The sequence below is a fragment of the Canis lupus genome, chromosome 6 (genome assembly GCF_048164855.1).
Source record: "Canis lupus baileyi chromosome 6, mCanLup2.hap1, whole genome shotgun sequence".
Lineage (NCBI taxonomy): Eukaryota > Metazoa > Chordata > Mammalia > Carnivora > Canidae > Canis > Canis lupus.
Genome location: NC_132843.1, coordinates 48,464,661 through 48,491,035, shown reverse-complemented (window position 1 = coordinate 48,491,035; position 26,375 = coordinate 48,464,661). Strand labels below are relative to the sequence as shown.

Below are 26,375 nucleotides of genomic sequence, written 5' to 3'. Positions count from 1 at the left end.
TAACATGTTAAGTACACTTTTGATCACCTGGATGGAACTTATCCAATATAGAACTCGGTTCATTTACCAAAACTGGAAGTATAAATGAGGCATTTAGGGCACTCTGGAGAGTTACAAAATGAACTAATTTTACTTCACAGTCCTCAAAGTCCAGTATTAACTTTTGAAGATTAAAAAAATAGGGGGGGGGGGCTATTAATGCCAAACTAAGTGAAGAATAAGAAGAGTTTTATTTACAAATTAAACATTGATATATACAACAGAGTGGAAAGGAAATAAGGGAAGACTGTTTTCATAGAAATTATTTCATTTGAGACTCTCAAAGCAGTTTACTAACCAGCAATAAACTTGATTTTGAAAAGTTCTTTTTGTGAGCACATTTTCTTTGGTTCTTCCTTCTTCAATAGGCCAACTGAATCATTCAGAAGTCTTTCAAACATGATTAATTATGATGATACTACACCAGTAACAGTCATCTAAGAAATAAAAACTAGGCAATAAAATAAAATGATTTAGTTTCTTTTTTATATTGTCAAAGAAATCTTTGAGTTCTAATAAGCTGTGTCTAGTCTAAACAATGACTCATGGGAAAATGGCATCATCACTAACACTGAGCATTGATTAACCAGTAGACTGATTGAAGAGCAAAAAGATAAATAATACATTTTATGAGTACAGTTTTACAGTTATTTTCATCCCTTCAAATGTAGGTTTGTTTCATTTTTTGCTTGGAATTCCTTCTCCAAACCAAAAACTCTTGACAAAATTGTGGCAAATTGTCAAAAAGAGAATAATCTTTTCATAACCAAGTTATGTTTGAAATGAAACATATGGAAATACATATCTGCCATCAACATATCCTTTCCATGTACATCCTCTGCTGATGTATGATTCCCTAGCCTCCATGATTACTTTGAAATTCACCACCTTTTCTTTGCTGGGTTGCTTTTAATATAATATCCTTTCTGGAGCTTGCTCACCAGCACATTCATCTTGAAGCTCCTCTTTATCACATTGCATATATAGCAAGTCTTTTGTTTCAGAGGAAGCCAGGGTGCTGATTTTCTTTTTCACCCTGAAATTTTCTCTTTGATAAATTTGATTGGTCCAACATAGGATGTGACAGTGATTAGGATCCAACACTACAGAAAATTTGAAATTTCCTAGTGATTTCACACATGTATGACACAAAGTTATTTTTACAGCTATTTTTGAGCTATAAATACACCTAAGTATTTTTGAGAAAAATGTATTATGTGCCTTGGAAAAAAGTGTCATTTAAAAAAATATATTTGAGATGAAAATTTCCAACATGTTAGAAGTTGATGGTATCAGATGCCCATCTTGTGCCATAAGTGGTTTTTCATAATGGAAAGCACCCATTGAATTAAAACAATTTGTCTTGCTCAGTTACTTCCAGAGTCCAGAAAGCATATGGGTAATGCAGATTTTCTGCTGGGCCACAAAAGTTCTGTTAATATTGTGGGGGCCCGGGGCAGGCTGCCTCAAAGTATGCCACAAATTTGAATTAAAATTACTTAAGAAATACCAAATGCAAAAAGGACAGTCTGTCCTTCATTTGTGTCCCTGAAAGCAGGAAATCTCTTATGTGAAAGGTATCTCCCTACACCATGAGGTACAGAGACATCTGTGTCATCAGAGACAGAGAACTGAGGGCTAAAAAAACCTACATAAACAAATCTTGTTACTTTTATTAAATTACTACTGCAGTTCAAATCCTACTTAGAATTCTTTACTAATTGAAGTTCCTAAACATGAGTTTTCTTTGTCCCGTCAATTCTTACAGATTTATATCTCTTTGTCTAAAATGTATAAAAGCTACATGCTTGCTCATTTCTTCAGGTCTCAATTTTATTGTTGGGCCTCATGCACATAGAATTAAACTTTTTTTTTCTCTTGTTAATCTGTCTCATATATCAATTTAATTCCCACACCAGGCAGAAGAAAGTTTTAGGGTAGAGGAAAGTTTTTGCTCCCCAACAATTATTACATAGAATGAGGATTCCAAAACAGTTCTTATAATGGAAGTCTAGAAGTGATTTCCAGTATAAGGCCTCATCTTATGTTACCATTATTCCTTCTTATAAAGGACGAACTTGGATTACATCTACTTTTGACACACTGGTTTTGTCACTGTCATCAATTGACACTGATTCATCACTGGTGATGATAAAAATAATGGAGGAAGAATTAAAAGTCACTTTTTTCTTTGGCCTGTCCCCATCTTTTTGTGACATCACAATGGGTCTGATCTGCATTTCACTCCCATTGGCTGGTAGGTCCTTAGCAGGCCTTTGGCATCTCAGCGGTCGGAAACATAGCAGTTGCAAAAGAGATCTTCGAAACTGGGCAGAGAGAAAATAAAGTTGAATATTAAGTAAAAATTTGGCCCTTAATCTGGATTTATATTCAATAAAATTAGTTGACTTTAATTTTGGTTGTTCTTTTTTATTGTTAGCTGGTATGGGTATTGGTTAGGTAGCAGTGCTCATATGTACCTAAATAACCCTGGAGTTTTATGTTTATTATAATTCTCTTTAAAAAAAATCATATGGAAATATTATAATACCTTATAATCTCCATGGATCAAGTTGCATGTACCATCTTTGAGGGCAACTAAATTTGTTTCTTTAAGAAATTTTTTTTCTTTAAGGAATTTGAACATTAATCCATTCCACAAATATTCAGTGAGCACCTATTAGGTGATAGCCACTGTGCTACAATTTGGGAATACAGTGGTCAGCAAAGACTGACAGGGCCCTTACTGCAGAGTTCACAGTCGTACTCACTAAAGTTCTTTGGATTAGGTAAAGAATTCTTTTTTTCTATAGAGATTACAAGCCATTTGCAGGAAAAAATACTACACACATGATTCTCCCCCTGTCCTGGGCACAGCACTGAAACATATTTCTCAGCTCCCTTTCAGGGGCTCCTCCCTGCTCTTGCCCTCCTATTGGACCTTAGAGGTCAGTCTAAGTCAACACGAAGGAACCTAGATTCCTACAGAACTGTATGAGACAGATCCCCTGCCCTCCAGGATCCCTGGGACCCAGATCTAAATGAGCAAAAAACCCTGGGGTACCTGTCTAACTTAGTTGAGCTTTTAACTTTTGGTTTTGGCTCAGGCTATGATGTGAGGGTCTTTAGATTGAGGCCAATGGGCAGCTCTGTGGTCAACAGGGAGTCTGCTTGAAATCCTCTCCTTCTGCCCCTCCCCGCAATTGCTCACTTTCTCTCAAATAAATAAATATTTAAAAAATAAATGAGCAAAACCTTTTTCTTATTAATCCACTGAAATGGTAAATTTCCTTGTTACAATAGTCAGTCTGTCGTGACCAATAAATCATATAAATAAAAAGTTACTTATTTTAACTTTTATCCCCTTAAAAACAAAAGCTTAATACATGGGCTTTCCCAGATCAGGAAATATCAATGAAGAATATAACTAGCTACACTGATTTCTGTCTTCTTTAAACTTCATTTATACATAAAGTTAGCATTTACTTTATATTCACATTTAAAAGTATTTGCTTGAGACTGTCTATTCATCAAGCTAGTGTTTGCTATATCAGGTGAAGTGCTACAGATACATTATTATAGAGTATGCCAAAGTTTTCTCACATAAATGTTAAGCTCTTTGAGGATAAAGACCATTGTTTTATTTGTTTTTGTTTGTTAGTTTATTGTGTCTTTTAGACTTCCTGTTTAAAGTGTGCTTCAGAGAACCAGAAACACGGGGAGCATGTGAGAGCTTATTAAAATGCAGAATCTGGGGATCCCTGGGTGGCGCAGTGGTTTAGCGCCTGCCTTTGGCCCAGGGCGCGATCCTGGAGACCCGGGATAGAATCCCACGTCAGGCTCCCGGTGCGTGGAGCCTGCTTCTCCCTCTGCCTATGTCTCTGCCTCTCTCTCTCTCTCTGTGTGACTATAATAAATAAAAATTGAAAAAAATAAAATAAAATGCAGACTCTTAGACACCCAGGCATACCAAATCTGAATATGCACTTTGTTTACAAACTCTCCTGGTATGGTGTATATATAGTAAAATTTTAAAAGAACTGACATATGGCCCACTGGTCCAGAGAAAGAACACAAAAAATGACTGTTAGGTAATATATTTAAAATGTAATTATTTGCCTGTTGAAGTGGTAGTTCTTAAAATATGGAGGTCTTACACTTGTATTCAGAAAATTAAAGTTACAAACTATCTTGCTAGAAAAATGCACATGTGCATATTCCTAAAAAGTGTTATGACCAGTTTCAAGGATTCTTATGGCTCTCCTGAAGCCAATTCAAGTAATTTTCAGGTTTTAAGGACTCTAAGTTAAAATTCTCTGGTTTTAAGTAAATAGATAAATAATGACAGCAATATTAAAGAGAAAGAAATACCATCAGTGAATAGAGATTAAAGCTATATGAAAGTAAGAAGAGGGAGATTTGGGCAGGGGGTTGGGGTGACTGGGTGATGGGCAATGAGGGGGAAATGAGCACTGGGTGTTATGCTATATGTTGGCAAATTGAACTCCAATAAAAAAAAATTAAAAAAAAAGAAGAAGAGGGAGATTTAGCGGTGAACATTATAAGGTTAATTAAGAAAATGCTCTTATTCCAAACTCTTGAGCATTAGTAGCCAAAGCAGCTATTATTGGCTGTTAGTAGTATGACCTGTTACTTTTTCCTGGGTAGCACTGTTGGTTGAGCATCTGACCCTTGCTTTCTACTCAGTTCATGATCTCAGGATTGTGAGATTGAGCCTGGAGTTGGGCCCTCCCTGGCAGAGCAGAGTCTGCTTGAAATTCTCCCTCCCTCTGCCCCTTTCTCTCCCTCTGCCCCTCACTCTTGTGCTCTCTCTCTCTCTCTCTAAAATAAATAAATAAATAACTCTTAAAAAATAAAAATAAGGGTGCCTGGGTGGCTCACTTGGTTAGATGTCTGCCTTTAGCTCAGGTCATGATTCTGGGATCCTGGGATCAAGCCCCATGAGGGCTCCCTTCTCAGCAGGGAGTCTGCTTCTCCCTCTCCCTCTGATCCTCCCCCCCCTACTTGTGCTCTATCACTCTCTCTCTAGTAAGTAAATAAAATCTTTAAAAAAATAAAAAAATTCCAATAGAATAATTAGCTATTATTCATAACTTTTAAATTCTCTGATCTTTAAACTTTGAAACAGAAACTTAGCTTGACAGCAATCATAATGGGGGTTCTCATAGTCATGACTGACATCAAGTCAAAACCTTTCTACCACAAAAACAGATTATAAGCTTCCCATTAGATCTAGAGGAGTTTCTGGAATTAATTTGAGCTAAACACTGGCAATGGCATGTGAATAATGGTAACTGCAACCCTAAGCAGGTAGCTTTGAACATGGACTTTGGTATTCAAGCAAACTAGGATGGAATCCAGGCACCAACAATTCCTTGATCAGGTAAGTCATTTAAGTTTTTTGAACCTGTGTTATAATTCATAAATAAATAAATAATATTAATGCCTATCTTATGGTATTTTTGCGAAGATAATGGGTATAACTTCCATAATATAGTAAGAATTTTAAGCAAATTATTAACTTTGTGGCTATTATTTTCACTAGATGTGTTTCCTGATGAATTAAATATTAATTTTAATAGAATTTTACTTAACAAGATCTTTTGGTAGATCTTAGAATTGTTATTATTTTCTTTGAGAATATCTTATTCCTGAGTCCTTTATTTTCCTTTAAAATTCTTGATTTAGGTTTTTATCATTGAAGTTGTTCTGATTAATCTCTATAAAAGTGTATTTTCCAACAACCACATCTACATAGTGAAAATAATGTGTTTTTTACCATGCTTACCTTTCTGATCATGATGATATAAATAACCGGATTATATACAGTGCTTGATTTAGCAAAAAGGTATGAAACAATAGATACTGTTGGCGTGACCAGGTGTCCATAACCATTAACCACCAAGAAACAGATCACAATATAAGGCATCCAAAAGATAAGGAAGATAAATATCATTAAAAAGCACATTTTGGCCACCTTCTTTTCATATCTTAAAATCTTAATCACTTGAATTGTCTGAAGATCTTCAACACAACGAAGCTGCAGAAAGGAGAAAGAAAGAATTGAAAATGAAAGAACCCTTTTCTCATGTTGTTTTGATGATATGTATTCAGAAAATATTCCAGGGCCCACCTTAGTGGAAGGACAACTCAACAGTACCTTGGGGCCAATTCCTGATCCAAGAATCTGCAGCTGGTCCCAGCCAGATTAATTTCTTTGGGTCTCAGTCTATGCATCTTTAACATAGTATCTTGAGCCACTGAGCCTCTTCGATCCTTTAGGGATTTTTAATGTTTTCCAATTAATTTTATTTATTTTTAAATTGACTTTAAAAATATTTTATTTATTTATTCATGATAGATGCAGAGAGAGAGAAGCAGAGACATAGGTAGAGAGAGAAGTAGGCCTCATGTGGGAATCGATTCCTTGACCTGGGAATCACGCGCTGAGCCGAAGGCAGATGTTCAACCGCTGAGCCACCCAGGCGCCCTGCTTTCCAATTTATTTAAAGAAGAATAAAATGGGGGCACCTGAGTGGCTCAGTTCATTGGGCATCAGACTTTTGATTTCAGCTTAAGTCATGATTTTGCAATTGTGAGATTGAGACCCCTACCCTACCCCATTGGGCTCTCACCTAGTGTGTAGTAGGCTTGGGATTCTCTCTCTCCCTCTGCCCCTCCCCCTGCTCACTGCGCTCGATAGATAGATAGATAGATAGATAGATAGATAGATAGATAGATAGATAGATAAAATCTGTTTAAAAAAAGAATAAAATAAATTATTTCGCCTAGATCTTCCAGTCACTAAAGATAGCCCAAAAGAGTCCTGATAAATTGGAAACAGTTTCTCCATGGTCCTGGAAACACTTATCCAGACCATAATTCTCAACATCTCAAACCAGGCAGCAAATATGTGCTATCAGTTCTGCAAAGTTAAGCTGGTCTCGATGAAATTTAATTCCTAAGTGAATTCTTGCTGGAAACTATGGTAACTTCCAACTTACAGCTAACGACTACAAAGTGGGATTTGATGGAGCCTTGCTTGTGTTTGGTTTTATCAGGGCTGAGATGCAGAAAAGACTTGTAGCCACATTCCTATAAACTCAGCATATCTGCTCTTAATTTGTCCCTATTAAGCACTAAGGAATAATGGCATATAGTCTGAAAGTTGTTTGGGTTTCTCAGACAAATGCTCTTTAGAAGTTCCTTCTATGATATACTTGTTAGTAAGGGGAAATGGATAATATTCCTCTACATCAAAAGTATGTTCTTAAATAAAATGGTTATTTCTGACCACTCTAAAAAGCTAATTTTGCTACAAAAATACCAATGCTTTGTATATTTAAAATAAGGTATCTTGGATACTGATTGTACTTAGTATGTAATTTTAAACTGGGAGCTTTATAATAAAATTTATTATAAATTTTATTTCAACAAACTCTAAGTGTTCCTTTTATTTCTAGCATTATCATAAAAATTAAGGAAAAAATTCCAAATAAATCAGGTAGAACATGTGCTTATAATATTTAAAAGTATATTTGAATCGATAGTTAAATTATTGATATAATCTAAAATTATATTAAGAAACTATATTCTGGGCAGCCCGGGTGGCTCAGCTGTTTAGCGCTGAGCCTTCAGCCCAGGGCATGATCCTGGATACCCTGGATCGGATCGAGTCCCACGTCAGGCTCCCTGCATGGAGCCTGTTTCTCCCTCTGCCTGTGTCTCTGCCTCTCTCTCTCTCTCTGTGTCTCATGAATAAATAAATAAAATCTCAAAAAAAAAAAGAAACTATATTCTTAGTAGAATCACATATTCATATTTACAGAATAGAATATGGATAATTAAAATGATTGAATTTCTATAGAGTAGAGGGGATGTATAGGCATGGTTGCAAAGTCAGATATTATTACCTATGTGTGCAATTCTATCTTTTTAAGATTTTATTTATTTATTCATGAAAGACACAGAGAGAGAAAGGCAGAGACATAGGCAGAGGGAGACGCAGAGCTCAGGCAGGGAGCCCGACATAGGACTCCATCCTGAGACCGTGGATCATGCCCTGAGCCAGGGGCAGGTGCTCAACCGCTGATCCACCCAGGCATCCCTGCAATTCTATTTTTTAAAAATTTATTTAAAGTAAATTTTATTTAATGTGATAGGATATTATTCTATTTTCAGAACAGCATTTTTTTGGGGGTGGGAGATTTTCCCTAGAGTTTTTAGGAGTGTTGCGGAGTTGTAGTAAAAGCTTTCAATTTGGAATTAGGTCTGGGCCCATATTCCAGATTCACCACTTTTGCCCCCTGTGTGACATTAAGCAATCAATTACTTCCTCTAAGAGTCAAGATTAAAGGAGGTTCAAATGAATTAGACCTAACAGAAGTTGGGTCCCAGTTCTACACACATGACATTGAGGGATTATGTTCAAGATTAAATATTTATTTACATTGGAGTTATATTTGAAAATAACATACTTACCTGCATTTGTACTTTTAAGATATTACAGAATATTTGAAATCATGATTTTAGGCTCCTCAGAGTTTCAGTTAATGAGTAATATAACCACAGCTCAATCAGCTCAATTGGGCTCAATCATCAGCCCAATTCCCCACCATCAAGGGCCCCCACAGTCTCTACCCTTTCTGGGCAATTCAGTCCCCATCCTCTCACCATTTATCAAAGCAGAGCACTCATTTATCATCTTGGAATTACATGCATGCTAGAGAAGTTAATTTAAAGAAATATTAGGCTGGGAAAGCCCAGTTTCTTCTTGATATAAGGATACAGTTCTGACTAACATTTTGGATTATTTGGATTTGTATATGTGAAGTTTTCATTATTTTTTATTTATCTCTTTTGGCCTCTCTGCTTTATCATTCTCTATTACTTTACTCTGTTCTTTCAACATTTTCCAAATAAAGAGCTCTACTTCACCCTATTTATTCAATGATTTGTGGGTATTTTTCAAAATTTCTATGGATGAAGCAAAAGCATATGCACAGTTTAATTTGTTCTAAAGGATGAACCATTTAAAACAAATCCCCCAGCATTCTCCATAAAAAGTGTTCTCTGCCTATATAAATAGTGCTTATTGATCTGGACACCTGTAGATTTTCAAAAACTTTACTCTGAGTCCTCTTCTCATATGAAAAGCTATGTCTTGATCACTGCTACGAGTGACCCCTCTGGATAAGTAAAGAGAAGTACTGGTGTCACCAGATTATGAGTGGAGAATATTGTGGTCTAGTGTCAAATCTCATCACACTTGTACCACTTCCCCTTCCTGTGGACACTGTAACTCATTCCAAAAATAATCTCTGATCAACTATTGTATGAAAGTACTGTTCCAACTATAAGTACAAAAGATAAATAAGACTGGGTCTCTGCTTTTAAGGAATTCACTGTATGTTGAGGGCAACAGGCACACAGACTGCTTTCATAGGTGATACATGTCATGAGGGAGATGACCAAAAAGGGCTATGGGAATATATAGGATGGGTAATGGATTCAGACATAGGTAAAGTCAAGAAGATATGGAGCTCAGCCTTCTGTGGTGAGCAGGAGGCAGCCAAGTAAAGAGGAAGGACAGAGTGTTCCATGGACAGGAAGTGTGCTATGATAAAGTGGTAAAAGTACACGTGTCAAGTTCTGTGAACAAGAAATATTGCACTTGACTGGAGCCTGAGGTGACAACAGGGAAGGCATGTGAAGAAATAAAGCTGGACACACAGACAAGAGATGACCATGCAGGACCTTGGTAGTCACACTTGGAGGCTTTATTTTTAATCATCAAAGCAGAGGAACCTCTAAAGGATTTTAAGCTGGGCGGTGATAGGAGAAAATTTGCATTTGAGAACAATTACTCTGATGGAAGTATGGAGAAAATGGATTAGAAGAAAGCAAGAATAAAGAAAGAAAAACTAAGGCCCTTTTGAATTCAGCCTGTGGCAACAGGAGAAGGGGGAAAAGGATATAATGAAAAATAGAAGGTTGAATAGATGAAAATAGATAATTGGTTGAGTGTAGGGGGAGACTCACTAGGATGAGGAATAGTCAAATATTACTTTCTCATTTCTGGCTGAGGCATAGTGACCATTCACTGAGAAAGGGAATGGAGGAGTAGCAGATCTGGGGGGAAAGATGACCAATTTGTCTTTATGCACATAGAATCTGATAAGTCTGGGGCCCATTCCAGTAGAGGTGTGCAATAGGCATCTGACCATGGGAACTGACAGAGGTCAGAACACCCTGGGTCATAGAGATTCCAAAGTCACCAACCTATCGTTAGAAGGGGAAATCCTAAAGGCATATGAGAGGCCTAAGGCCAGTGTGTAGTATGAGAAAAAATCTACACACTCAGAATGCTGGGAGGCCCACCAGAAGCCTCCCTTGGCAGAGACCAAGAAGATGGGCCAGAAAGTCAGCAACAGCAATAGAAGAGAATGGGGTCCTAGAAACAGAGGAGAAAAACACAATTCAGTGGAAGTTGTTAATAATGCCACAAGTGTCAAATGCCATGGATACCAGAAAAGAAAAAAGAGAGAGAAATGTATCCACTGGATCTAACACTTGAGAGATCATCGATTGCCTTAATGGTGGATGTTTCTATGACAGTGTGCTTAAGGAAGGAGGCTCCAATTTGCAAGGAGTTGAGAAAATATATGTTAGGTGAAATTTATTGAACTACAAACTCTTTGAAGCAGGGGCTATATCTTATATACATTGTACCCTCAGAGCTTAGTAAATGTCTTAGTCAGGATGGACTTCCATAATGATATGACTGAGTGCCTCAGACAACAGAAATGTATTTCTCACAAATCTGGAAGCTGAGAAATCTAAGGTCAAGGTGTCAGCAAGGTAGGTTTCAGTATGAGACTTCTTTTCTTGGCTTTGAGATTGCTCCTTCTCTCTGTGTACTCATATGGTGGAAAGAGAGTTGGAGGGAGGGATGGAGAGATGGATGGAAGGAGGCAAAAGAAACACAGAGAAACAAGAGAGAGAGCCACTGGTCTTTGTTCCTCTTCTTATAAGAGCACTGATCTCATCATGAGAACCCCACTCTGATGACATCATATGACACTAATTACCTCCCAAAGACCCCATCTCCAATACCATCATTTGGGGGTTAAGGCTTCCATATATAAATTTTGGGGAGACAGAAACATTCAGCTCATAATAGTAAGTAATTGGTGCATTCTATATGTTCAAAAATTTTGGCCAAATGAATGCTTATTGAGTGGTAATATAGCATCAAAACCACCAATGGTTCTTTGAGCGGCCTGGCCCCAGTGAGGAGAGCAATAAATTGATAGCCAGATGGAGTCAAAAGTAGATTTTGCTTTGTATTAAATTAGCTAAAGAGAAGGAGCCAGAGGTAAGAGAGAGATTGGAGATGTGATTTAAAGAGGAAACTATTATTTAAGAGCAGTCCCTAGGGCAGAGAATGGGATTGGGGGGAAAAGCAGAATCTAGGGTCAGCTTGGTCCTAAGATCTCTTCCATGACCCCATAACTGAAGAGAGAGACCTAAGAATGAGCCTGAACAGAGAGGATTATATAAAGAGGGACAGGGAATTGAGAAATTTCTTGATAATGGTTTTCTTTTGCCCAATAAATAAGCATGATTATTTGGTTAGAATGAATGGGGGATAGGACAAGAGATTAAAATGAGCACTGAGGATTTGTAGTGAGAGTGGACCATCTAGGGATCCAAACGTACTAAACACTGATGAGAGTACATCTGGGTATGGACACTGGGAATCTGGGGCAGGGCAGAGGAGGGACTTTCCTCCAGCTCCTCTTTGTAGCTTGACTACAGGCATGGGTAAAAACAATCATTAGATTGATGTGGGGATTTTTTTTTTATTTTTACAAAATAGGTGTTTGAAGTAAGTTCAAATGTGGAAGTTGAGGGCAGTGGGTAATGATTTAAAGTGATGCATGTGGCCAAGTTTGATTTTTTTTTTTAAAGGTGGAAGTTAGAAGGTAAGCGCTTAGCAGGGTGCACAGGAGATGGATGAGCAGAGGTTCTCAAGAAGGAAGACACAAACAGGAAGACACAGTGAGTGAGCAAGAAAAACATATATGGCCAAAGCAGGAGACTGGCATGTGGAGTGTGCCCCACACTGTCACTCTAGACTCCTTGCTAGCACTCAGTGGGAAACCTGCTTATGGTCTGTTCTTGTGCTTTACGATTCAGAAGTGATTTCCGGACAAAATATGGGCACTAAGCTCTCATGGGTTTATGTGACCTTTGAATGAATAAAATTATGGGAAGTGTGGAATTTCCTTGGTTAGAGTTCTTTAATTCTAAGAGTGCTAGAGAATGCAGGTGTTCTTGGTTGTTACTGATTTTGTCTGTCTAGAATACCTTTCCTTCCTCCTTGTGGTTTAGAGAGTGGCAAAGAAAGAGTAGATGTTATTCTTCATTGGTCTTTTAGAGTGACTCAGTGCACAATTCTATCGAGTGGGAAGTCCCTAGAACTGTTCTAGTTGCAGACAACCACTAATCGTGTAGGAAGAGTTTGGTTCTCTTCCACACAGAATTTTCCACCCTGAAAAGGGTTTAGGGGAGGGGCATTTGCAGTTTCAACTTACCATTCGAATGGAATAGAGAATATGGCCATAGCAATGCACTATGACACCCATGGGCACCACCAGACAGCCAAGAAATAAGAAAAGCACAAAGAAAGAGTCGTTGGCATCCTTGGATTTCCAGTCCACAGTGCAGCCTAGTCCATGTACATCCAGGATGTACCTGTTCCAGCCCAGCAGAGGCGCTCCTGACCATGCCAGTGAGTACAGCCAGATGTAGGTAATGGCCCTCCAGGCCCAGGAAAAATTGATCACTCTGGCATGGACCACGCGAATATAACGTTCATAGGCCAGCACGGTTAGGGTGGTAATGGAAACGATCCCTGTAAGAAGAGAAAGTGGGACAGTATAACATGGCGCAGGGGCAGATGGACAGAACAGAGGATACACTGTCCACTGGAGATATTTTAGAGTGTCTGGAACTAGCAAGGTGCTCTAAGAGTGACATATCTAAGAGGAATAATGCCTCACAGTCCCCAGGAACTTTTATTGGAAACACATTTACCCAGAAAAGAAAACAAATGGCAGATGGATTGCAGCAGGACAAAAATAAAAGCCCTAAAGCCAGCACCGCCCCAATGATACAGCTACTGTGTTAAACTTTCTGCCAGAGAGAAACTCTGAAGACAGTCAACAGAGTCACTGAGTCTCATTTGATTTGACCTTTTCTCAGTTGCATCTGACTCAGGATTAAAGGTGAAACTGAAGTGGGTTTCAAAAGAGTGAACTGACAAAGTTAAGGTAAAAGTATGCAGGGGGCTGGGTTAGCCTTTCTGCTAAGCAGATGTCAGCCTATGAATTGTTCTTGAGCAAGATTGCTGACAAGGTAGTGAGGACTTCTCTGCGTATACTTAAACAGCATTATTCATTTATTTCCCTGTCTCTTTCCAGAGAGTAATTTATTCACTCAACAAGTTTCTGTTGAGCATCTACAGTTATGTGCCAGTCTCTTTGCCAACACCAGAGGTTTAGGGATAACAGAAATGCAGAAATCTAGATGCTTGGAGGGAACCCAGTTGTGAAAACAACAGTAAGAGGTGGGAGGTGTAAATGCATCATGGGAGTCACAGAACGGGGGGCCTTTGTGAACCAGGCCGGAGAAGCATTCCAGGAATAATTAAGAATTATGTACCAGAGCATGGAGAACATGTAAGGGTCTAAAAATGGCAGGATTCAGAGGTACCAGGGCTCAGAGGATATAAAGAAGGAGGTTAGAAGGAGCAGATGAAGGGCCCCTGGGTGGCTCAGTCCATGAAGCAACTGCCTTCAGCTCAGGTCATGATCCCTGGGGCCTGGGATCAAGTCCTATATCCATTCCCCTTGCTTCTTCTCACTCTATCTCTGTCAAATAAATAAATAAATAAATAAAATATCTTAAGAAATAATAAGAAGGAGCCAATGAAGCCATTGGAGAAAGGCTTTTGATTTCTTGCTAAAGGTTTTTGTTTCTTTGTTCTTTAAAAAACAAAATTAAAACCACTTTTCCTGTATAAAATGATGAATTATAAACCTGTTACTGTCATGTTTTCTTTCTTTCTTTTTTTTTTTTTTTTACTGTCATGTTTTCTAAGTGTGAAGTGACAACAGTTAAGTTCTCTTCTTCCTCCTCCTCCTTTTTACTCTGAAAAAATACTCATTCCTGCAGTGGTATAGAACTCCCATCCCAGGCCAGTGCATGGAGACCAGCTTGAGGGCTACTACAGTCGTCCAAGCATGAATGACGGGGCCTAAATTAGAGTACTTTTAAAGATATGAATGGCAAAGTCTGGATTCCAGGAACATTTGGTGATTAATATCAACAAGACCCATCAGCTTATTGAATGTGAAGAGGGAGGGAGAGAAAGGAGTCAAGAATAACTTGGAGATTTCTAACCTATGTGATGGGTTGAGAGTGATGACATTAACAGAGATTAAAACTACGAGGTGTCATGAGCAGAAGTTGGAGAGAAAATGAAATTGTGAGCACCCCAGAACACACTGGCATAAATATTTGTTGAATGAGTGAATCAAGATAGACTGTAGAAAAAGTGATTCTAACAGAGAATGAAAATAAGACCTGTGGGGATCCCTGGGTGGCACAGTGGTTTGGCACCTGCCTTTGGCCCAGGGCACAATCCTGGAGACCCAGGATCGAATCCCACGTCGGGCTTCCGGTGCATGGAGCCTGCTTCTCCCTCTGCCTGTGTCTCTGCCTCTCTCTCTCTCTCTGTGACTATCATAAATAAATAAAAATTTAAAAAAAAGAAAAAAAAAAGAAAATAAGACCTGTGCCAGATAAGTAGGTAGGAGTGTTGGAGTGGGGCTCCAGGAAGCCTGGAGTGATCCCAGTTCCCCACTAAATAGCTTTGTGACTTTGGCAATTCATACAATATCTTTAGACTTTAGTTTTGTTTTCATAAAATTGAAAATTCCTTCGCATTATAAAATTTTCACTGTAATGGTGTGAAATGAAGAGATTCTAGATTCAAAAAGCCTTTGGAGGGGATCCCTGGGTGGCGCAGCGGTTTGGCGCCTGCCTTTGGCCCAGGGCGCGATCCTGGAGACCCGGGATCGAATCCCACATCGGGCTCCCGGTGCATGGAGCCTGCTTCTCCCTCTGCCTGTGTCTCTGACTCTCTCTCTCTCTCTCTGTGACTATCATGAATAAATAAAATCTTAAAAAAAAAAAAAAAAAAGCCTTTGGCAAAATACAGATAATATTCATTTATAAACCAGGACAGATTTGTTATTTGGTGGGGAGGGGAGCACCATAATTCCCCGTGTCTGATGCCTGTGGTATTCAATAAATGTTCATTGAATACATGAATATTTAATAAATACGTAAGTGACTGGAAGAAGACAGGGTTTTGGAATATGGTAGAAGGAAATATTTCAGGAAGTAGTGCTATAGCAACAAATAATGGACTTACATTCAGATTATATTAAGTAATTCTGAAGGCAAGGAAAATATCAAGTTGGATATGCTGCCTTCAGAACTAAGCATCAACTTTCACCTCACTAAATTTTTACCTAAAGAGTGATACTGTCATTACTTTAACTGATAATTTTCCCAGAGGGAAACCAAAAACCTAAAGATAGTAGCATAATGAGACTCTAATGAGATTAGATACTGTTGGTTTTATGTAGTTTACATTCTTATCAAATATAATGGTAATTATATAGTTACCTTTAAATGTTAGAATATAGTTTTTGGCCTTCAACTTTTAGTTAATGTACCTTGAATATGATTTAATTCTTCTTAGGGACAAACTTGCTGCAAATATGTTGTATTTGCAAATCCTATTATACTCTACAGATAAATAAATAAGCCCTTATTATTAAAGCAATAAGCCAGGATAATTTTAGTTGTCATTCATTCTTTTTTTTATTTATCCAGTAACTATTTACTGCTTATCTATATGTGTCAATCAGTGTGCTAGCAAGTAAGTACAAAGAAGGGAGTGACACAAGCACCTCCTAGAACTGACAGTCCACTGGATAAGAAAGATCATGTAATCAAGTCAAACAAATAAACTAGTAGCATGCTATCCAGGAGAGAGACAGTGCAGAGATGTGAGGGAGGATCCATCAGGGTATAGGAGTGTGGTGAGTTTTTCCTCTTATTGTTTAGGTCAAAGAGGTAAGAGATTTTTTAAATATAATACACTTTTTGACTATGCCTATATCATAGCAAGCATGATGAGTTTCCAGTGCATGAATTCAGCTGGTGACATTCAGTACCATAACCAGTTAGGATGGTCCTTGAATTTCTCAGGCCTTCCCTACTGCACAGGAATAAATGGCAAGCTTATTAGTCAGACTGACTCAGTCTTCTAGGGTAACCCATTTGAGCAGACTTAAACTACATCTTTTTTTTTTTCCTCTTAACAACACTTATTTACTCAAGACTTGGTCTTGCCTGAGTCAAAATTATTTGCTGTAAGCTGGAGAATGTGAATGACAGGACTGTTTTACAACTACTTCATACATACAATTCATACATGTACTTCATACTTCATACATACATACATACTTCATACATACATGCAATTACATACATGTACTTGATGTAGAGCCTAATTCTCTGTTTCCTTAACACTGTGGACAGGGAAGGGGAAGGGGTCTGCCCCAAAAGGAGCGCCCATTGTAGGTGAGGCCTCATAATAATCACACTATATACAGTATCCCTCTTTGAGGAAAGGGAGTTCTGTGGCTCACAGGGATAAGGAACCAATAGGAGGTAGAGAGTTTTGAGAACCTGGAACTGGCTGAGTCTGCAACCCATAATTTTGCCTTTATCCACCTTTTCACACAAGCTCTACTAGGAGCAGTATGATGTCCCTGCCCTCCCTGCAAAGCTGCAGACTGATCACATATGTGCTAAGTGTGTCTCCCTGTGCCAAGTAGGGTCTTCTAGGAGACACCAGAGACATGTGGTGCCTACCCTTGAGGAGACTACAATACTGAACATTCTTGTAGATTCAAGACCAACTCTGCAACATTTGAGGACAAAGAAAGATGATACAAAATCATATGTTTACTGTACAACAAAAAACCCCAAAAAGCAAAATTCCAGTGGATTATGCTATGGGGATGGTGTCAGAGGAGGTAATACTTAAGTTGGATCTTCAAAGATAGAATAGGGGTGAAGGAAGGAGGAATTTCTACAAAGGCAAAGCAGCCCTCCTGGAATTCTGGCAAGCATGTCAGACTCCAGATGTGTGAAGAGGCACAAAAGTCAGGCATGACCAAGTCTGCTCCAGACCTACCCGTGCCTTCTGTGGCTGGCTGTGGGCCACAGCAAAAATCTTCAGTTTCCTTTCCTATTGCTTTCCTTGATGGAATTCTGAAAAAACTGTGCACTCCCATATATTTAAAAAGCTATTCTAAATTTTTTCACCTTAAGTTTAAAGGGTTGCATAATATAAATATAAACATTTAAAAATAAAACTCTCACCTTATTCTTTCAAATAAATTCAGTAATTCATAAATATGTTAGTGATTTCATAGTTATATCCCAAGTTATGTATGTGTATATATGTATATGTATGTATATATGTGTGTCTATGTATATATACAGATATATATCAACAGACACACACACAAGCAATGATCAATCATTTAAACTTACATTTCCATCCAACTTTTCCCCTAAAAATTTTATTCTAGTGTAATATATTAGCCGAAAGATTTTAAATTTTTTGCCTTATTATTTTCAACAAAAAATGTACTTAGATATTGAAATTTTTAAATTTCTTGGATAACAAGGTTCTAAATGTTTACAAAATTATCTTATAGATTGAGCTATTAGTTGATCAAAATATTTTTTAAATATTAAAAGTGAAAAACTTAATTTGAAATATATCTCTTAAAGTGATCAGTGTAGCTTTCCTTCACCACAAAGAATATACCTATGCACAAATTACTATTACCAATGTGAGATTAAAGGATACATTCTCTTGCTATTCCTGTTTATAAAGTTAATGATTTCTTTATCACACATATATACAGATGCAATAGAAGGAATTTTGTTATATTCAATTCTTATTGATTATATGAACATACCCTCCATATTCAATTATTTGAACTGTCCTGAATTTATATACCAAAAATCACAGAGTGGTGATTATCAAAAAATTATATTTAATGATCTACCAACTAACAGCTTTGTTAAAAGCAAATAACTGGAAACACCTGAGTGGTCATTCACTCCCCCAGCTTCCTCATCAATATTTTAACTTGGCATCCTGGGATTTCTTCCCACCCCTTCCTGGTAATTTCCCACCATAAGATTTGGGACAGGTAAGGAGTGTATTATTCTGTGGGATGTGGGAGAGGGGTTATGGAGAAAGGGAGGGTCTGGATCACAGGGAGTTGGTTTCTATGAGAAAATACAAGTAAAGTTGAGAATTTAGGAGTTTATTTTCCTAAAACTGTCCTTGCATAGCCCTTAGGAAGAGTTGTATCTCAAGCAGTATGCATATGCCAATTTGAAGACAGATGTCTATAAAAACTATTCTCATTGGCATATTATGGAAACTCTGCTTTAATCTTGCTGCATCCCTGGGATATAGATGGCATGCCTCAAATTGCCAGTCACATTCAAAGCTGGCTGCTTTGACACCACTGTTCACTCTGCCTGACATGCTGACAGAGATCTCACAGCCTGGAGGAGAAGACAGATGTGTAAAGAAGTAATTACAGGAATGTGATATGTGCTAATCCAGAACTGTGTCTGTGAGCTGAAGGATACAATTGAGGAAGCACTGACCTCTGCCTAGCGAAATACTGAGGAAGGTTATAAGAGAAAGCAGTATTTGAACTGATGTATGGAAAGGAGTTTATCAAGTTGAGAAGGGTGAGGATATTTCAAGACCAAAGATAAAGCATATAAAATGCATGGAAGCAAAAAGGGGTATCCAAGCCTTAACTCTGTGCATCAACTTGAGTCAAGGAAAGTTCTTTGTGATAGAACTTGATGATTATGCATTCACTTAGAACATTTATCAACAATCCAGTATCATGCACATACAATATACCAGGACACTTTACTAGGAAGTGGACAAAGATAAACTATAAAAGAAATCATAATAGAGTGATAAATTTTATAATAGGGGAATATCTATAAGGCCAGTCTTGGATTAAGCTTCAATTTCTTTTCTTTCTTTCTAAAGATTTGTTTATTTATTTATGAGAGACACACAGAGAGAGGCAGAGACATAGGTGGAGGGAAAAGCAGGCTCCTTACGGGGAGTCTCATGCCGGACTTGATCCCAGCACTCCGGGATCACGACCTGAGCCAAAGGCAGATGCTCAACTACTGAGCCACCCAGGTGCCCCTCAACTTCAATTTCTACACATAGATACATATAATTTGGGGGAAATTAATTAATATTTATGAACTTCAATTTGCTCAGAGTAAAATAGAAAGAATAGTACCAAAATGTTCTCTCATTGCCATGTGTATATGTATTACTTGAGAATATAAATGTATTTAGTAAGATGGTAATATATTAAGGCACTATTATATTAAGGCACTATTATTGTTTATCAGGGGAAAATTACTTTAAGTGATAGAAATTTTACAGAAGGCACATATGTGAAGCTTAAATATATGTGTATTAACAATATATACAAATACTCAAGAACAGTCATTTCCCCCTTTGGCCACTAGATGTCCACATTGAATAGCTTCTAGACTCTGCTTAAGCAAGTTTAAATAGAAGAGCTTAGAAGAGATACTGCCAGAACCAGGTTCCAGACCTGTTAATACCCGTCTGTTAGATTAAAAAGTTAACATGAAATGGTCCATGCCTTCAAGAAGCTCACACTCCAGAGAAGGGGGTGTGAGGAGAAACTCCAAATCTGATAATAGGAGAAAGATTACCCGGTTCAGATGATTTTCTCTGGGAAGCAGGCACTACCTGAGGGAATCTTGTACATTAAATACATTTTAACCAGAAAAATAAGGAGGGGTTAGCGGGGAAATGACTGTCAATCCTATTACAGCTGATGTTAACACATGGAGAGGGGACAGAGCTTGCCCCATATGGATTCCTGCAAATAATTCAATATTGTGGAAGCAGAGAATTCTAGAAAGAGAGAAGTGAAAGACTAGGGACTCTCCCAGGAAGACCCTTAAATGTCATGCAAGGAGTTTGGAATACATCCTGAGGGCTCCAGGGAGCCATTAAAATGTTCCTGTTCTCTTCTATTACTATACTATTTTAGAGAATTTTGTTTTACTTTCTTTTGGTTTTGCTTTTGCAGATTTTCCTTATGGAAAGTTCCCTCCAGCTGTGATGTGGAAAAAGGATTGTGAGGAGAGACAAGTCTGATTACTGAGAATCCTACCAGAGAAATACCATTCTGATGATGAGGAATGAAACCAACACAGTGACACTGGGAGGAGACACAAGGAGGGTCCAATAAATTTTAGGGACATGAATCTCTGCTAAACATGAGAATGAATGAAGAATCAAAGGAAGTCTTGTGTTACTGGCTTGGGTCAATGAATGGTTGGTGCAGTGACTTGGAATGAAAATGGATGAGATGGATTTGGGAGGGAAGATGACTGGGGGTTAGTGCACTTCACTGTGGATCCCCAGGGTGATTTTGAACAAGTCACTGAATTGTCTGTATTTCAAATTCTCTACCTATAAAATGAGAGGACTGTTAAACCAGCCTTGTAGCAGATAAAATCTTACAGATAAGGCATTAAAATCTTGCAAACTGAGTGGATATACTTTTTCTCCATCCAAAGAAATTTCTAATTTTGTTCATTTAGAAACATGTATTGATTTGTAGAAGATTTCTAAACATGGAGTTTAATTACTTTCATCTACATATAGCAATGGAAACAAAGCTATTTGAAGTTGCTTAATAAAGATACTTCTTTATTAATTAGTGACCTCTATTCATATTTGAACATTAAATAAGGAAAATAATATGTTTAATATGCTTGAAGCAGCTTATTCTCTTAGGCAAGTAACCAATTCTTCTTTGAAATCTTGTTTACACTGCTTATTAGTTGAGTAATCTTTCCTGTTCCCCTTTACTGAATTAACAAGGCCAATTTCAGCCCAGTAACACATGGTGGTACCTCCTGGGTGTCAGATACTATTCTAAGCCATTTGCCTGTATTATCTGATTTAATTCTTACAACTCTATAACACACTTATAAATTATTATCATTCCCATTTTGTAGGGGAAACTGAAATAAACATGGTTAAGTAACTTGCCCAGGTCTCAAACTAATGAAAAACAGAGCTGATATTCAAATCCATCTGCTTCCAAAATCCACACTAGGATAGACTCATTTTCTAAATGGAATAAAAAAAAAATTTGTATTAGTGAAGTGGACACTACAGAAAACATATACAATCCCTGTGTTACCTACCATATATCGACAAGGTCATTTTTTTTTTTTTTTAAAGTAGGCTCCCTGTCCAAGACCTGAGCTGGGATCAAGAGTGGATACTGAACCAACTGAGCCACCCAAGTGCCCCTTGAAAAGGTAATTTTTTAAGCTGAAGAGTTTTAAAGGAAATTAGAGATGACCATGTTCATTGGAATAGTTCCCCCCAACACTGGAAAGCCCAGTTCCCATTCAATCAATAAGAGCATTTCTCAGAAACACCCAAATGATGCATGATCTTTAGTACACATATTTTAGGCATTCACCAGCTATCAATTATGGCAGAAACTTAGTTCTAGTTAATAATTCTTTCTTCCAGGGATCCCTGGGTGGCGCAGCGGTTTGGCGCCTGCCTTTGGCCCAGGGCGCGATCCTGGAGACCCGGGATCGAATCCCACATCGGGCTCCCGGTGCATGGAGCCTGCTTCTCCCTCTGCCTGTGTCTCTGCCTCTCTCTCTCTCTCTCTCTGTGACTATCATAAATAAATAAAAATTTAAAAAAAAATAATTCTTTCTTCCATATCTGTTTCCCTCCTCTTTTCAAATTCAATTTTTCAGTCATTTGTTCCCCAAAGTTACAGTTCTTCAGGGTTAGTACATAAACTTGGTTCCACAGAAATCTAGCCCAGTGTGAAAGCTACAGCTCTGTGGGTCAGAAAATTATGATGATTTCAGGTAAGCAGCTTACACAGAGATTTAGTTTTGACCACCACGTGGAAACCTAGCCACAAAAATGCTTGTTGTACATTAAGAACTGGGATCACCTGAACGAAAGGGCTGTGAACCCTCCAAAGAGGGGGAATCTGTCAGGCAGCTGTTGGCATGTAGTTTGTGGGCTAGCTCCACACAGTGCACCATGTCCACACTGTAAAGTCCATTCTTGCTCATGCTGCCCTTCACCAGGGTTTCAAGGGAGTGCATTTCCCCCTAATAATCTAGTAATTTTTCACAGGGGAGTGGGGAGCAAATACTTGTTGATTCTGTTGGTTAAGTACCGGGGAGTTTGTCTACAGTTGTGCGTCCTATCCTCCTACATTAACTCGGGCATCCGCATAGTTTGGAAATCATCCCAGATTCATTTCTCCAATGTTATCTTTGATTCTTTCAATATTGGCACCCCTGTCTCACCTTCTAGGGCTTCAAACTTGGCTCCTTGTCTTCCTGTAGCTCCATTTGGACAGACAGCCCAGTTTCAAACTGTTTACCTTGCCTCTGTTTTAGGGTTTGTTTGTTTTTTTGGGGAAAGAGAGTCTTGGGGATAAGAGCTCATTAGAACTTACTTTATACTTATGTCTGCTTGTCAGGGGAGGATATTGAACAAGATAGATCATGATGGGGAAAAAAATGGATAATCATCACCAGAGAAGACCCAAGAAATACCCATTGTGACCAGAGCTTACAGGCCCAGTGCAAAAGAATGGTTTGAATATAAAGGAACAGCTCTGCAGTTATTACTGAAGGTTTATGATAACACAATACAGCAGGACCAAAGTACAGAAAACAGTCTGGTGGAAGGATTTATCAGGAATTGAGATATTCTACATCCTAATCCTAACTGCACTCATAAAGTGGGTATGGGCACCACAAGTAAAACGGGAAGGATGCACTTTCTTTGCTTTTACCACTTAGTCAAAATGACTTCTTGAACACAGCAATCTAGAGCTTACAATAATCCAATGTATCCAGAAGAGCTGCATCAGAGAATGATCCTCTTCAAGGACCTTGCCTCTGGTCCACTCTAGGAACATGTATACTTGCTCCATCTTCTCTCTCCTCTTTCCTCTACCTTGAATATTCATTTCACAGAAGGCTTTTCTTTTGAAATATGTCCAAGTTCAACTCTGTGCCTCCTACCTCCCATTATTCCCATGGAGGCTCACATCCCACAAGTGATTGCTCTAACCTATTCCTAATTGATTGATATATTTTTCCTCTTTGTCCAGCATCTATCCTCTTTTGCACCAAATGCCGGTTTGAGACTGGATTCAGTTCATGTGCCTTCCCAGATCTCCTTGAGCCAGCTTGCAAGCCCCCACTCCCCAGTGTAGGCCATGACCATCTGCCTCGCTCCCCAGCAGCAGTGGTTCTGCTATAGTCACAAAGCTCACCTGCTGCTGCTACAGCCACCACAGGCCCATGTGCAGTACCAACCTGCTCCTTTGCCCTCACTGGACTGGATGCATGTAGAGGCTCTAGCTTCTCCAGCTGCTGCTCTGACTCAGCTGACCCAACTCAGAGGTGGAGGGATGTTAACACCTCACAGAGCAGACTGGGACCATAGGAGTCAAGAGACAGGAAGGGTCCAGTAGTTAAATTGTTTGCACCCCCTAACCATTCCATGGGTCATTTCAAGATGCACTAGTTTCATATGGCCTCTCTGAAGATGTCCCACAGGATGGAGCAATAAGCCGTTTTGGGGAAGTTATGGCTGACAGTGTACTGGCATTCAAAGAATTCTGCATATGACTTCCACTCCCTAGTCCACCTCCTCTTTCACCATTTCTAACTTCCTTAGTGTGCACCACACTCTGCTCATGCACAGCACAGACCATACCTTCATAGCTGCTATTTACTACCTGTATTTTCATCACAATTCTATGTACTCAGCCAATTCAGACAATTCTATGTCTTATTTTTTCAGTTAAATTATAAATGCCAGAGAAATAGGGACCATGTCTTTTGAATCTTGATACCCTCCCTGGCCTCTGCAATAGTTAACAAGAGATTACTATATGTCTGTTGATGATAAAAGTTACATCTATGTGACCATATTTCTTCTCAAATCAGGAATAAAAACCCTGAAGTAAACATGGCTACCCCTGTAATTAAACAAGCACTAACATGAAATGATGCTTGGAAATAGTCACAGTCAGATTTCAAAGAAAGGGAAAATGTTTCTAAAGGAAAATACAACATATGGGTCAGAAGCCCATAAAACAAGACGAGCTTCTTGATATTTTTCCTAAGGGATTCCCCTCATCTCAAAATACTTTTTAAAAGTCACCACATGGTAATTTGATTATTAAAAAGTTCCTATACTCATTTTTATGGATGACATAAAGTCAAATAGTATTCCTGTTAGATTTGTCATCTCTTGTTCTCCAATGACAATAACAAATTATAACACCTATTTCAGATGGTGTTTTATAATTTCCAAAGTACTGCCCTGTGTACGTTTATCATCAGTTCTTCACAGACCTGTGAGACAGGAACAGCTCATGTCTTCATTTGGTTAGGGTGTGAGAAAGGCGTTGGGATTTGGGATGAGCCTAAGGTCACAAGATGAGTAAGGTCTCACTTGGAGGAGAACCCACATCTTCTGGCTGTGAGTCCAGAGTTCTGTTTGGATTTTCCTCAGAAAGATTTGACTGAGTTAGTTGTGATCAATAAGGAAGCATGAAGTCTTATTAATTCTATGGAAAAATTCAACACATGAATAAATTGTGGAATAGCCATGTGACCCCTTGCCTGCAATGAAGATCCTGGTTTCTAAGTACTCTCTGGATTATTAACCTGGCACCAAGAGATGAAAATCTGAGATAGCCCAGAAGAAAAAATTAAAAATATGAGGAAATCTGAGAGGTACAGAATTAAATCTTAGTTTAGTTATTTATAATTTACAAAACTCTCAAAGGAGCTCAGAGTTAAGGTTTTATAGCAGGTGGTAACACTCCATTTTAAAGCTAAAAGTAGGGATCCCTGGGTGGCGCAGCAGTTTGGCGCCTGCCTTTGGCCCAGGGCGCGATCCTGGAGACTCGGGATCGAATCCCACATCGGGTTCCCGGTGCATGGAGCCTGCTTCTCCCTCTGCCTATGTCTCTGCCTCTCTTTCTCTCTCTGTGACTATCATAAATAAATAAAAATAAAAATAAATAAAAAAAAATAAAGTTAAAAGTATTGAGATACAACCAAGGACCAGTATCACTTTTCTTTCAAGAATGAATAGAACAGGGCAGCTCTGGTGGCTCAGCGGTTTAACACCGCCTTCGGCCCAGGGCATGATCCTGGAGACCTGGGATTGAGTCCCGCATCAGGCTCCCTACATGGAGCCTGCTTCTTCCTCTGCCTCTCTCTGTGTCTTTCATGAATAAATAAATAAACTTAAAAAAAAAAGAATGAATAGAACATACTCAGCTTTAAGTGTGTGTGTGTGTGTGTGTGTGTTTAAGTAACTAATCACAAAAAACTGTGGTATTATACACCTCGGGACCATGAAAGGAGAATGAGTAAAAAAGATAATAAGCTTCCAGAATGTGTTAGGGACCAATATAGTTGTGTCCTGGGCAGTGTGATGATGGGACAAAATGCTGGAGGTTTAAAAGGCACATTTGGGAGGTCGGCATGTAAAGTAAAACCCAGCTCAGTGACTACTGTTGAGCAGTTTGGATAGGCAAGGAAAAATCATTTTCTTGAAAGTCTTAGTCATCCTGGGCTGAGAGTGTCAAATGGAAAAAGTCTAAAGAAAGATTGGAGGTGGGGTAGGGAAGCTTTACAGATCAGAAGCATTCTGCTTAAGGCCAGGACGCTAAAGCAGGTGCTCCCCGGGCTGATTTCCAGACCCATTCATACGCTACTGCTCCCAGCTTCTATCCCACATTGTCCCCTTGGGCTTCATATGGATTCTCCCTTGATGTTTAATTTAAACCTTCTATATCTGAGCAGTGAGTCTGTCTCCCAGGGTAGGAATAGTGACTCCAAATGCCAGCTCTTGAAATAGCTACAAATGAATCTTCTGGGAAAATTGTTGAAATGTGGATTCCAAGGCCCTGCCCTTGAAGATTCTGCTTTAGTAGGCTTGGGATGGAACCCGGGAATCTGTATGT

At 38.6% G+C, this 26,375-nt stretch overlaps 1 protein-coding gene across 1 annotated transcript in view; it reads right to left on the bottom strand.

Moving 5' to 3' along the window:
• Positions 1 to 211: 211 nt before the first annotated feature.
• Positions 212 to 26,375, bottom strand: part of OPN3 (opsin 3) — a 46,029-nt gene continuing 19,865 nt past the window's right edge. The window contains exons 2-4 of the mRNA XM_072830421.1: positions 12,660 to 12,979; positions 5,849 to 6,100; positions 212 to 2,366 (exon numbers count right to left, since the gene is read on the bottom strand). Coding sequence (XP_072686522.1) covers positions 2,103 to 2,366; positions 5,849 to 6,100; positions 12,660 to 12,979 — 836 coding nt within the window. The 3' untranslated portion in view covers positions 212 to 2,102. The remainder of the gene's footprint in view (positions 2,367 to 5,848; positions 6,101 to 12,659; positions 12,980 to 26,375) is intronic.